This window comes from Garra rufa, chromosome 4 (genome assembly GCF_049309525.1).
Source record: "Garra rufa chromosome 4, GarRuf1.0, whole genome shotgun sequence".
Classification (NCBI taxonomy): Eukaryota; Metazoa; Chordata; class Actinopteri; order Cypriniformes; family Cyprinidae; genus Garra; species Garra rufa.
In genome coordinates, this window is record NC_133364.1 from 35,609,298 (window position 1) to 35,624,231 (window position 14,934).

General features: G+C 36.9%; 1 protein-coding gene across 1 annotated transcript; it reads right to left on the minus strand.

Moving 5' to 3' along the window:
- Positions 1-7,442: 7,442 nt before the first annotated feature.
- On the minus strand, positions 7,443-14,578 carry LOC141333973 (membrane-spanning 4-domains subfamily A member 15-like). Its single transcript, XM_073839126.1, has 8 exons — positions 14,497-14,578; positions 12,264-12,462; positions 12,035-12,145; positions 11,879-11,947; positions 11,344-11,484; positions 8,444-8,560; positions 8,166-8,246; positions 7,443-7,643 (listed from the first exon to the last, which is right to left on the minus strand). Exons 2-8 carry the CDS (start codon positions 12,435-12,437, stop codon positions 7,569-7,571), a joined length of 768 nt encoding a protein of 255 aa, XP_073695227.1. The 5' UTR covers positions 12,438-12,462; positions 14,497-14,578; the 3' UTR covers positions 7,443-7,568.
- Positions 14,579-14,934: the final 356 nt, after the last annotated feature.

The window sequence follows — 14,934 nt, forward strand, 5'->3', positions numbered from 1 at the left end:
CGCACAAACACAACACTTTAATTTACTGCTGTTTTTGAACAAAGATATTGATTTCATGAATACAGGAGTCAGATTTTTTTTTAATTGTCAGAATCTAAACAAATAAAAAAAATAAAAACAAATCACAAACATTTGCAGTCAAGGCTGTGAATAAATAACAAGAGCCGAATGTAAGCCAGATTTAGCCCAGACCCACTATCTGGGAAGTCAAGCTAAATTCCATTGTAAATTTGTTAACTGACAGTAATAATATGTAACCGAATCAAGCACCTCGTTTGCTGAAAGTTAAAAAAAAAACACGCTAAAATAAATTGTAAGTCTTTGAGAGCAACAATTAAACCGACAGGTCATGGCGGTTATAAAGTCACATTTTATTACATTCTGAAATAAACAGGCCTACAGCGTAATGTTAAAATGTTCCGACATTATAGTTTCCCTCCCTACACAACAAATCCTTTAATTTAACCGTATTCAGAACAGAACAAGGATGAAATAAATAAATAGATAAATAGAACTGCCTAAACAACCCCACACAAATTTAAAGCTAACTGAGCGTAAAGTTGGACTACCTCTCTCACCACAAATACAAACAGTTGTACTAGTTGTCACTAGTTGTAGCGACGCTACTGCCCAACACCGTATGCCCTTGTCTCAATGCTTCTTACCTTTTCTGTTTTGTCTGTTTTCACAGTTGTTGTTATATAATAAACAAAGAAAAAACATTTCACTTTTTAGTAATTAATATGGCCACTCAGACCGCTAAATCTTCAAAATAATGCTGAAACGCCCTGCTGAAAAAACATGCTTTGGTGTTGTTTTGGTGCTGGGATGCTGGTTTTAGCTGGTTTATGCTGGTCTTTATTTGGTTAATGCTGGTCCTTTGCTAGTTTTTGCTGGTTCTTTGCTGCTTTATGCTGGTCTTTATTTGGTTAATGCAACTGCAAGCAAGTAGAAAATACAATATTATTTTAATAATAATAATAATAATCGCATGAAGAGTCATAATGTACAGCCAGCACCAAATAGACAAAACGGCAAAACTCAAAAATGTACTGAATTATTAGTGCCAGCATTCAGAATGAAGTAAACATAGTGTTTGTGATGACCCGAAACTGACACAAAGTTTTTTGAAGAAATGTTTGCTCTTTGTAAAATAAAACACCAGTATGTATTATAATGTTTTGTAAAAAATAGACTTTGATTTCCGAACTTACTCTTGTTGAGTACAGGAGAAACAGTGAAGTATGAAGTGATATTTTGGGTAAACTAACCCTTTCATGTTTGTAGAGGCATATTATTTGTATAGGCATGTAGGCTGTACTTAGTTGTTGTTCTGCCTTGTCCTTATAAAGGTGGAGCTCAGATCAAGTGGTATCTGGGAATATTTTTACATCCAGACAAGTATTCATGTGTCTCATCTGTCCCTGTAATTCACAGAACACGCATACATGTGTATCATCTGTCCCTGTAACATCAGATCAAGTATGCACGTGTCTCATCTGTCCCTGTAATTCAACAGACAAGCATACATGGGAAACGTCTAATAGATGTGTTGCAGATGAGCAAACCCTGATAGCACACGTACATCTCAGAGACGTCTATTTGACATCTGCATTCACATCTGCAAGATGTAGTTTACTCATCTGCAATACGTCTATTAGATGTTTCCTATCAGATGTCAAATAGAGATCTATTAGATGTCTTTAAGATGTTCTTGAATAAGATTGTAGGTAAAACCGCCATCTTACAGACGTCTGCTAGACATTTGTACACAGCAGATGCTTTCCAGATCAAAAGATCTTTAACAGACGTCTTACAGACGTACGTGTGCTATCTGGGAACTATCTTGCAGGTGTTAATGCAGACATCAAATAGACGTCTCCGAGATGTACATGTGCTATCAGGGATAAATATGATTTAGTCATGATGCCTTCAAAGTAGACACTAAAGATGATCATAACCAATGTCCATATGTGAATTGATTTATAAAAGTTCTTTACATTTAAAAAAAAATATTAAATAATTCGTCCACAATAATAACAGCTAGCTCATTTAACCGATTACCTCAAAAGCCCATCAATACCGCCATAATTTATTAAGCTTACAAGTATGCATTATATGTTACTAATAACATGTTCTCCGATAAGCGGAAGCCATGAGGCCTATTTTCCAGGTTTGTTCAGGTGGCGTTTGACATATACCCTATTGTTACATATTATTATCAATAAATAAGCAAACTGATCATATGGGTTTTATCTTGCAGATCCCTTTGGCCAGCAGCTCTTTCATTCATCAACAGCCTGCAGACACTCCTCCACAATACAGAGATTTCAAATAAATATGAATAAGTGGACAGTGTTCCCTTATGAAACAAAATGAATGGGAATGTATTAGAAAATTTAATATAATAAATAATATGTTTCCATATATGGGAGACTGTACTGCAGTATATTTATGTGTCATGTATGGCTACAGTATACATCGATACAATTTTTTATATGTAATAGCTTTATTGAAACACTCAATCTCTCTTTTTAGAGTTAATGCTTGGGTTTACATAAAGCTTTTCATATATGAAGATATGTGTGATGTATAAAAGAAAACTGCACTGAGAACAAATAAAGTTTAGTATTTACAGACTATTGGGCATCTTGTTAAAATCATGGCAGCATGGTGAGTGGAAAATGACATATCCCAATATATGTTTATTTTGTTCCCTGTTCCTATCTGTGTGTGTGTGTTTGTGACCACCCACAGCCTTTTAGCATCAGATGGACCAATCACAGTCAGGATGGTGCTTGAAATTTGACCTCTTACATATGAAAAAAAAACTAAGGTTTGGAGGACTGGAATTGAGAACTGCTGCCATAGGAGAGTAGTTGTCTGGGGAGAGAGAGCCTCGCCACATTTGTAAGTGGCCACTAGAGGTCACTAGAGGTGATTTATTCACAGTCAGGTCATTCATGTAGCTGAGGCTGTGAACCCAGACACCTTCATAGCTGATCAACAGTTTCACCTGTTCAGTAGTGATGGGAAGATCGGTTCTTTTCCGCAAACCGGTTCTTTCGGACAGTTTGTTTAAAAAAAAAACGGTTCACCAGTTCTTTTACGCTTTAACGTCATGACATCATTAACGTAATTATCGTCCGGCTCGGGCCGGGACTCAAGTCAACATTAAAATAAAGTCAGTAGCTAATAACATAAACATAATTTTGGTCTGACAAATTTCTGACAACTAAGTTTTGCATCTAAGCAGCCATATACATGCAGTGATCATATGAGTAAGTTTTACAAGTCTTGATATAATAAATTATAAGATAAATTAAATCTAATCAGAAACATGATCAGCTACTATGCACATGCACAATCCATAAAGATTTATTTGATATAAACGTAATCACCAGATCCCCTCATTCAAGTCCTCAGTTAACCGCGCTCATAGCATTAGCACAGAGACGGTGGAAAAAAAGAACTAGTTCGGTTCAGATGGAGTCAGTCATAGCAGGAGCTTGTTTATGTTTGGCAGCTGCACGAGTCACACATGCGCACAGTATCAGCTCATCGATTTGCAAATAGGACGCATCCGAAGGAAACCGGTTCTCGATTCAGTGTACTGGAGATCTGACAACCGCTGCAACCGCTTCATGACTCGAGAACGACAACCGCTCTGCTCATGCGCATCATCAGCTCTCTTTTCACAGCCGTTCAAACACTGACTGAGTAACTGAATAACTCGGGAAATTGCCCAGATAGCACATGTACATCTGCAAGATGTCGGTTAAAGATCTCTTGGTCTGGAAAGCATCTGCTGTGTACAAACGTCTGGCAGACATCAAGATGTCAGTTTTACACACATTTTAAATCATAAACATCTTAAAGACATCTAATAGACGTCTATTTGACATCTGATGGGAAACGTCCAATAGACGTATTGCAGATGAGCAAACTACGTCTTGCCGATGTAAATGCAGATGTCAAATAGACATCTCTTAGATGTATGTGTGCTATCAGGTTAAGTACCAAACACACACATTTAATATTGTAACGTTTATATGACAGCATTATATTATGACAAGGACAGACAAGACTTACTGATATAGAAGACAGAACTTGCAGTCTTTACAGCGTTGAGAAATTCGGTTTTATACAGTGGCGTAACTTTCTTTTAAGAAGTGGGTGGGCCAGAACAGCGTGTGTGGTCTTGGTCTGGAAAGCATCTTCTGTGTGCAAACGTCTGGCAGACATCTGTAAGATGTCAGTTTTACATTCATTCTGATTCATAAACATCTTAAAGACATCTAATAGATGTCTCCAAGATGCACATGGCCTATCATGGACATTTATGTTTTTTAGTTTTTTTGGTATTTTATTGGGAATTAATAGATCTCCACAACGTAATTAAGCGAAGCTCTTGTATGTAAAGACAAACCCACACATAGATAGGAACAGGGAATAAAATAAACATATATTTGGATATATCTGCTTTTCCACTCACCATGCTGCCATGATTTTAACAAGACGTCCAATAGTCCATTAATACTAAACTTTAATATTTGTTTTCAGTGGTTTTCTTTTATACATCACACATACTTTCATATATGAAAAGTGTAACTCAGCAAACAATAAAGTGACAGAAAACCTAATGAATATGTGTTCAGCTATATGTAAACCCAAGCATTAACTCTTAAAAGATAAAGTGAGTGTTTCAATAAAGCTAATACATGTAAAAAATTTTATCAACATTAGGGCTGTCCCCGAATAGTCGAAGATTCGATGCATCGATATGCGGAGCCTGATTCGACCACCGATCTCACAGTCGAATCTTCGCGGGTGAAACGAGTATCATACCATTTTTCCAATATGGGGGTGCTCAATGTCTAATTGCACACAGAACTACTGGTTTTGTACGGTTATCAGGGTTTCTGCAGATATGAACAAGTGAAATTTAAGACTTTTTAAGACCTTTTTAATACCACCTTATATGAAATTTAAGACCGAAACCTGTAATGGAAATAGATATTATATTACATGCATATATGTAATATTTAATGTGTTTAATGTAAAAAGTAAACACAATTTCGTGGCTGTCATAAATTACATTTATTACTACGATATACAGTGAACTTTTCATATCAGCAGATACTATTCCACACAAACTATCCCCATAAAAGTACCACTAGAAATATCTGATGTAAAAAAAAAATTCTGAAGCAATATTTTCATCAGTGCTCTATTAGCTTTTACATCTTAAATCTGCATATTTTATTTACCTTTATAAAGGCCTTTTTTTAACTTTTGAAATGTATGCATTACCTTTGAAATTTATTTTATGAATTTATCAAATTCTAAATGGCTGTTAGCAGTGAGATTACACAATTTACACTGCAAAATTAAAAGTGAGATTAATGTTTTAAATACATTTATTGATTTAACGTTGAATCATAGCAAAACGTTGCTAGGAGAATGCTTCTGCTGCGATCCTTATTTGGAACTATTTTCGTTGGTGAAACAGAACAAAACAGTGAAAATATTTTGTCTAATATGTAAGTAACTACTTGACTAACTACTTGTTTATTGAGCTAAAATTAAAGTAACATTTGTAATTGTGAGAATTTTCAGCAAAAAGCTCACTTGGTATATTACTGAACTATATCATGTTATAAATAAACTATACATTTTAAATTTTTACCTCAGCGTGTTTCTTTAGAGTGCTGTTACATTCGTTTTAAAGTACGTCACAAAAAGACCAGAAATACTTTATCCATTATCAATTTCTGTTTACGTTGAATGTATTAAAATATGAATCTTTCTTGCCTTTCGATGCTTCGCTAGTTGTTTTGTCACTTCAGTTTTAATCAGGCGGTTTGTTCGGTCGGGCAAGTAAAAAAAAAACATTTTAAAAGTATCTCCAAGGCTGGCGGTCAGCTAGCTTGACCTATATTTCTTATTATTATTGAGAACATTATATACAGAAAAGGGTAGTTTGACCTGTATTCTGCTACTGCGATTCTGTCTGAAGACGCAGTAACTTCCGCAGGGGGAGAAAAAAATCTACAGTTGTTAGCAACTGGCCTTAGCCAAGCCCTATATTCAGTTTTTTCAAGCTAAGTATCCCTAAACTTGCACTTCCCCAAAGCTAAAAAGTTAAATCCATTTTACTTCTGTGGTACAATCCGAGAGAGACTCTGAGAGAGAAAGCTGATTGGCAATTGCATGTTGGTCTCATTTGTAGTTTAAATACAGCAAATTATATTTGGAATAGTGAAATAAAGAACTACAACACCACGGAAACAACAAAAAGAGAATTTAAATGAGCTTTAGAGGTAACGTTACATGGACATCGGAAAAATAAGACCTATGTGAAATTATTTAAGACCTAGAACAGCGAATTTAAGACTTTTTAAGGCCTAAAATTTTGAATTTTAAATTTTAGACTTTAAGACTTTTTAAGACCCCGCGGAAACTCTGGTTATATTAAGTTATATACAGCCTTTGATTATGATAATGCAGTAAAAACAAAAGTGAAAAGAAAGAAGCGTTCAATAAATATTTTTAACGTGTTTGTGAATAAATCCAACCACCCCTGTGACTAATTTAATTTTCACTTTCCCTGATGAATGACGAGATGAGGACCATCTTGACGGCAGGGATGGCGGCGATCACACCGAACGCGTTTTTGAATGGTTTTCTGTTGGCAGTGAGCGTTCTGCACGCTGTTTATGCACCCCGGCGCCTCGCGTTTTCGCCGCCTGCTGCGCCTCGCGTTTTGCAGGAGCGCTCTGAGCGCCTGAAGTTGAAAAAAAAAATCAACTCTGAGCGGAAAAACGCCCAACGTCATTCGCGTTCTTTTCCATTGTCCAATCGAATGAATGGAGAGGCGGGCCTTCTGTTGTGATGGCGAAAGTTTACCGTTGCTTAAAAAGTCCGGAGACTGCAAGAAATGGAGGAGAAACCTTTGGTGTCTATCGTGGGTAACCCGGAGCTGTATTATTTAGGGTTTCTGCTAATATGACAGTTTACTTAACAGCAAAAAAACTATTTTAGAGCGATTTTAGAGCGCTCGCGCTATAATCCTTTGAATTGACTGACAGGACAGCTGTTTTGGTCGTTGCTTAGCAACTTAAAAAAACCGCAGCACACTGCTCTTTCATTAAAAGTCACCAAAAAAGGCAGTGCTGTGCGCCTCGCGTTTTTAGAACTAAAAGACGCGTTCTGTGTTTTTATTTAAACCTAAATAAGTTTGTCTGTCAGTTGGCAGGCAGTTTTGGTCGCTTATAAAATAAAATAAAAATAGTTTTACCCTCCTGCTAACTATAGTGTCGTGCCCATCCCAACCCATTCACACACACACATAGGCCTAGATGATTCGACTATCGGTCGACTATAGAAAGATTCGAAAATTCTGATTCGACTATGAAAATTCATAGTCGGGGACAGCCCTAATCAACGTATACTGTAGCCATACATGGCCCCTGAATATACTGCAGTAGTTTCCCATACATGGAACTGTAATATTTGTTATATTGAGTTATATTTTCGGATACATTCCAATTTATTTAGTTTCATATTTATTTGGATTCGTTGTATTGTGGAGGAGCGTCTGCAGGCTGGTGTTGAATGGAAGAGCTGCCGGCCACAGGGATCTGCAAAACAAAAACTACGATAAGCTTGATTGCTTATTTATTGAAAATAATACGTAACAATTGGGTATAACGTCACCTGACCAAACTCAGAAATGAGGCCTCATCACTTCCGCTTATCGGAGAATGTGTTAATAGCAATACATAACGCATACTAATAAGTGTAATAAATAATGGCGATATCGATGGACTTTTGAGGTAATCAGAAAAATGAGCTAGCTGATTTAACTGTGGACGAATTTTTCAATACGTATTTAAAATGTAAAAAAAAAAAATAAATAAATCAATTCACATATGTAATGGACATTGGTTATGTTCATCTTTAGTGTCCACTTTGAATTCATCTTGAGTAAATCATATTTATATTTAATGAGGCATATGCAAAATGCGTGAACAAGGAGCAACAAGACCTGTTTAGCAGAATACATAACCCCCATTATCGAACTCATTACTGAGTGCTTTAGACACTTTCAATACATGGACTCTCAAAAAACCAACTAATCGGCAGTTACAAGTTTCTCTTACCTCTGAGCTGTTAAGATCCTGGAAATGAGTGGGTCTGTAATCAGAGGATTGAGGTCTTAAATCCAGTGAGATGAACTGCGTCTTTGGAAAAAAAAACACATGTAATGTTAGTATTAGGGATGCTTAAGAAATGAGTTGTACAAGAAAAGGTGTTTCAACTCAGTTCACAGTAAAAATGCTGCTTCTCACAAACTCCATCTCTGTGGACAGGAGATTTAAACTCAAGAATTTTACATTTACACAACGTTTGAGAACCTTTGGTTTGGTGTATTACTCACCTGAGAAGGATAACAGCATCTGTTGGCTTTACAGGCAAATGCTGACAGAAAGATGGAGATGATAAACTGAAGCAAAGCGAATACCAACAACACACCTCTGATTCCCCTGAAAAGAGTCTGAGAGAAAAATCAACATTAACGCATTATTATAACAATATATATGATAATTACTACTTACACCAGTACACTGAATGCTCAGCAGTCCAGAACCACCGTCCTTGAAGTTTATATACAGTCAAGCCCGAAATTATTCATATCCCTGGCAAATTCTGACTTAAAGTTACTTTTATTCAACCAGATAGTTTTTTTAATGGAAATGACACAGGCTTCTCCCAAAATATAGCAAGACAATGTATAAGAGACATCATAGTTGAAAAAAATATTACTCAGCTTTTATTTACATTTGAACAAAAAGTGGCATGTCCAAAATTATTCACACCCTTCTCAATAATCAATAGAAAAGCCTTTATTGGCCATTACAGCAGTCAAACACTTCCTATAATTGCTGAGCAGCTTTTTGCATGTCTCCACTGGTATTTTTGTTCATCCATCTTTAGCCATGAGCTCCAACTCTTTCAGGTTGGAGGGTCTCCTTGCCATCACCCTGATCTTCCGCTCTTCCACAGATTCTCAATTGGATTTAAGTCAGGACTCTGGCTGGGCCACTGCAAAACGTTAATGTTTTGTCTGCTAACCATTTCTTCAGCTGTGTGTTTTGAGTCGTTGTTGTGCTGAAATGTCCACTGGTGCCCAAGGCCAAGTTTCTCGACTGCCTGATGTTGTTGTTGAGAATTTTGATGTATTGCTCCTTTTTCATGGTGCCATTTACTGTGATTAGGTTCCTTGATAGCACACATACATCTCAGAGATGTCTATTTGACGTCTGCATTTATATCGGCAAGACATCTGAAAGACGTAGTTTGCTCATCTGCAAGACATCTATTAGACGTTTCCCATCAGATGTCAAATAGACGTCTATTAGATGTCTTTAAGATGTTTATGATCAGAATGTAAGTAAAACTGACATCTTACAGACATCTGCCAGACGTTTGTGCACAGCAGATGCTTTCCAGACCAAGAGATCTTTAACACAGTGATTCTCAACTCCAGTCCTCGAGGCCCACTGCTCTGCACATTTTATATGTCTCCTTCATTTAACACACCTGATTCAGATAATCAGCTCGTTAGGAGAACGATCCATGAACTGAACTGAGTGTGTCAGATTCAGAAACAGACAAAATGTGCAGAGCAGTGGGCCCCAAGGACTGGAGTTGAGAATCACTGCTTTAACAGACATCTTGCAGACGTACGTGTGCTATCTGGGCCCTGGTCCACTGGCTGAAAAACACCCCCAAAACATCAGGTTCCCAGCACCATGTTTGACAGTGGGGATGGTGTTCTTAGGGTTGAAGGCTTCTCCTTTTTTACGCCAAATGAAGGCTAAATCATTGTGGCCAAACAATAAAATTTTTGTTTCATCTGACCATTAAACAGAAGACCAGAAGGCCAAGCAGGCTTTTGTGTGCCTTATCTGGAGAAGTGGTGTCCTCCTTGATCTGCGTCTGTGTAACCCAGCGGTGTTCAGTGTCTGTTGGACTGTGTGCCTTGAAATGTTGCCACCAGCAGAGCCCAGATTAATTAGGATGGCCTTGGAGGTGATCCTCTCTCACTATCCTCACAGCACAGGTGTCACTTTTGGCTGCTGACCACATCCGCTGAGATTTATCACAGTGCAGAATGTCTTGTGTTTTTTAATAATTCTTTGCACTGTAGCCACTGGAACCTCAAAACATTTAGATATGGTCTTATAGCCCTTTCCTGACTTGTGAGCATCCACAATGCACAGCCGAAGGTCCTCAGTGAGCTCCTTTGTCTTAGCCATGACTGTCCATGAACCAGCAGAGAGTTTCTGTTTTCACCTGTTGAGTTGATTAAAACAGCTGTTCCCAATGAATCCGGCTAATTAGGATGCTTTAGAACAGCTTGGACTATTTGGAATGTTATAGAACTTTGGATTTTCCCATAGACTGTGACAGTTTGCAAAGGGTGTGAATCATTTTGGACATGCCACTTTTTTTTCAAACGTAAATAAAAGCTGAGAAATATTTTTCCACAATAACTATTATCTTTTGGGAGAAACCTGTGTCATTTCCGGTCAAAAAAAAAACTTGCTGGTTGAATAAAAGTAACTTTAAGTCAGAATTTGCCAGGTGTATGAATAATTTCGGGCTTAACTGTATATAATATAACACATTAAGGCCAGATTTACCAAACAGGGCAACTTAGTGTGAGAGAACGATCTTTTAAAAGCAGTTACATTAAAGTAGAAAGTTCAATAAAGAAAACAGACACAATGTTTCATTCCATAATTATCAACACAATCTACCAAGAGCAGCGCAGTTTGGCATCTGGTTTAAGACACATTCAATTTTTGGCATTGAATTGTGGCATAAATAGCAGTAAATTGACTTAGTATACCATGTTGTGTGATTCATTTCAATCATTTTTACAAATGCAGTAATGTTAGCCACTAAAATAACTGTCCTTTTCATTGCTAATGTGTCTTTTTTTCAAAGCTAAAATGACTCTACAACTGAAATGGTAGTTTTTAGAGCTTCCGCTATACAGATGAATAACCATTTGAGTGCTTCATCTGTGAATTCTCATACACATGCAAAAAATAGTGCGAGTGATTTTTGACATAAATTTGACAAACAAACTCAGTAGTGAAGAATAGCTTTTCCTCTTAGGTCTTGTAAAACTTAAAGCGTTCCTATCAGTAATCATTAAACAAATGTAAATATTCCAGCTTATCTTCTGGCCATTTTTCTCTTTCAGCCAAGAAACCCGAAAATGCATTTTCAGTGCAACCCTAGTAAATATTAAAGTTGATGACATACCTCATACTGTGCCTCTAAATAATCACAGTAATAACCGCTGCAGTCAGTGTATCGACGTAAAACCAAATCCAGTGAAAGTAAAATAATGGAATTGCCTGCAGTTATAGTACTGAAGATGTTCATTCCAAGAGAAGCATTCACCTATAAGCAGAAAACAAAACATAAAATATTAAATTGGCAAGAACTTCAAAACATTGTGCTTACATGTTAATGTAAAGCCATATCCACCAAAGAAGATTCTTGTAGTGAAGTTTGGACCAACAGCTTATTTATTACCGTAAAATTTAAGATGGCAGATATTTTCATATGCGGAAATTGAATCTCAAAAATGCACATTGTTTTATTATTATTATTATTATTATTATTATTTGGGACCTTCCTGACAAGTTTAGAGTCTCTATGAATTATGCTCATCGATGCCCATATACTTTTAGGGCAGAAAATAAGACAAGAAATCAGCACAAACACAACAGAACACTATTTCTGTATGTTCAGCAGTGCTTGGATCCTTAAAAGTTAACTGCTGTGTACATACCAAACACAAACTGGAGGGTGAATTAATGTTATTTTCAGCAGAAATGCAGAGTGCGCCAGCGGTGATGTACTGAGAAGAGAGAAAGACAAAAAGACAAAAATTGGAATAGCTTGTTTTATAAAAGACAGAACACTTAATGGTATAATTGTTTCTTACGATGATAGATCCCCAGTAAGGAAGACCACTAATGACAAAGATAAGGTCTGCTTTAACTGTAGACACAATGCCAAACAGGAAAGTCAGCACACCGATCATTATCTGGACCGTCTGTGAAGGGACCAAAAGTAAGATGAGAGTCTTTCAGTAAACAGTGTCAAATATTCAATATACATTTATGGTAGCTGTAGCTGTGGACTTATGATTGGACCTATGAGACATTTCCCACCCCAAGGGCTTTCGGCTGGCCTTTTAGAAAGGCCTTCAGTCCTTGAAGAGGTGAAACTCCCGACACCTGTTGTCCATAAACAGGTACTGGAGCATTGGCCACCGTTGTTTGTGTTGGAAGTTGAAACTGGATGACGAGCGTTGAAGAGTTCATTGGTATGACTGTGTGGGACATTCTGGTTTCTAAATCTCAAACTGACCTGTACAAAACCATAGCGAATCAAAACATGAACAATATTATTATGAAACAGCTCATAATACAGGAAACAGCTGGTACTTTTTGAGCATTTCCTGCATGGCCAGTGTAAACTTCTTATCTACCCAGACAGCACACGTACATCTGCAAGATGTCTGTTAAAGATCTCTTGATCTGGAAAGCATCTGCTGTGTACAAACGTCTGGCAGACGTCAGTTTTACCTACATTCTGATTCAAGAACATCTTAAAGACATCTAATAGACGTCTATTTGACATCTGATAGGAAACGTCTAATAGATGTATTGCAGATGAGCAAACTATGTCTTTCAGATGTCAAATAGACATCTCCGAGATGTATGTGTGCTATCAGGGTAGATGTTTCTTTAACCCTCTGGTTGTGTTGGAATTCCTGTCACACCTTTGATGTTCCTGGTCAAAAATGACCGGACTCCAAACAACTGCTTATAAATCTCTCATTATGCTATTTTATCACCTAATATTGGATTCAATCTTTTTGTCAACTTATTGTCTTTCATTTAGAACTGGTTTTGTGTTTTTATTTGCATCTGATTAATCTTAGGCCTCATTTGTCCGAAAGTAGGTACCTTCCCCAATAGCACACGTATATCTCGGGGAGACGTCTGCATTTACATCTGAAAGACATAGTTTCCCATCAGATGTCAAATAGATGTCTATTAGATGTCTTTAAGATGTTTATGAATTAGAATGAATGTAAAACTGACTTACAGACATCTGCCAGATGTTTGTACACAGCAGATGCTTTCCAGATCAAGAGATCTTTAACAGACATCTTGCAGACGTACGTGTGCTATCTGGGCAGTGATGTGGCTTAGAAATGTCATTAAACTGGTTGATTAAAATGATTTGTATATCATCTAATGCTGTAAAAAATGTTTATTTTTTTATATTATATTTTAAACGCTCTCTATTGATGTTGACGATTAAATCAAAACTACAGTCTGTAAATGTGACTGATTTCAACCAAAAAATCTTTTTAGGCCTTCGCTTCTACTGAAAAGTAAATTAACAGCAATTTTTAATTTTTTGGAGGGCGAACTATTCCTTTAAGGGCACTGAGCTCAGACATTTTCCGGCCTGGGACGGGAAGATGTGTCATTTGCACTTTAATCTGTTAGAAAAATGTGTTTACTTTATACATTTAGTGTATTCTTCAAAAATAGGCAACTTATTATTAACACTATAAAGCCTGAAATAATCAGAATTAGAGTTTTTTTCTTTTTAATGGAACAGATTTTGTCCATGTGTTTTTTTAACGTTTTGTCACTTGATACTTGATACACAAGGCTTTTACAAGCCTTTTAATTAAAAAAAAATCATATATCAAAAATTACACTTAAATAAAAGCTTCAGAAATAAAGTGATATGAAAATGTGCACAGACGTTTTGAATTTATCAGTGTTTTCTTTTTGTAAATTACACAAACCTGTGGGTTCTTGAGGTCATAAAAGTAATACAGACTTGTCTGTGGTAAATTTTCTTAGCAACACCATGAAATGACGCAAATATAATTATTTTTCAAAGCAGAAGTAAGCAGTTTACAACGGGATGAATAACAACATGTAAAATAGCTATAAAACTGAGCAGCCAGTGAGTTTTAAACGTATTGTAGTTTACAAACAGCAGACAGACATTAACAAATGGCCGCGCCTAATCTAACGGGAAACATAAGGCGAATAGAGCATTGCGCGTCCGGATTCCTTAACTTTCCCAAATCAGTACCCCTCTCTCTACCACTCCATTTACGGTTTGCTCTTCACTGTACTACTATGTAACGCAAATATTAAACAAACAATAATTGTTTATGAACTGAAACTCCGTCTACTCTCACTACTAAGCGGGGGGAAAGGTGAAAATATAACACTTGGATGTGAATCATAATAGATTCGAATTGGCAGAAATACATTTTATGATAAACAGTAGCTATTCATAAAAGTAAACACATTTCAACTCGAGTATACCAAACACACATTTATTAGAAGGACATACTGGACTTACCTTAAATAAGAAAACCAACTTGAAGGGTTTGATTTACAGCGGTTTTTTCACACAGCGAACTCAAATTTAGTTTTGAATTACTCAGTCAAGCCCCTGTAAACGCTCAAATTACAAACACCACCCCGCCTGTGGTTGGTCCATCCTGAGAGACTGCTGTGATTGGCTCGTGTGGGGATGAAGGCGTCAACACACCGCTGCTGGTCCTTACCTTCGAGCTTATACGCCTTATTCAGCCCGCTGCCATTTTGAATCGAAAACGAGGCTGTGAGGGATAGCAGTCCAGCAGCGCCCACTGTGGCGCGTTGTTGCGTACCGGGATGTAGATCGTATATCCGTAAAATAATAGGTCATTTCACATTTTTCCACAGGACAAAGAGCTCCAGAAGACGTGGATTGATCGACAGGACAAATAACCTAACTTTCAGGTAACAATATTGC

Bases quoted from the DNA above. Each gene is read 5' to 3' on its own strand.
- LOC141333973 (XM_073839126.1), bottom strand. From the start codon at position 12,437: ATGTCCCACACAGTCATACCAATGAACTCTTCAACGCTCGTCATCCAG. The intron at 12,146-12,263 runs GTGGGAAATGTC...GTCCCTTCACAG, and splicing joins GCCAGCCGAAAGCCCTTGGG to ACGGTCCAGATAATGATCGG. The intron at 11,485-11,878 runs GTATGTACACAG...TTCTGCTTATAG, and splicing joins CACCCTCCAGTTTGTGTTTG to GTGAATGCTTCTCTTGGAAT.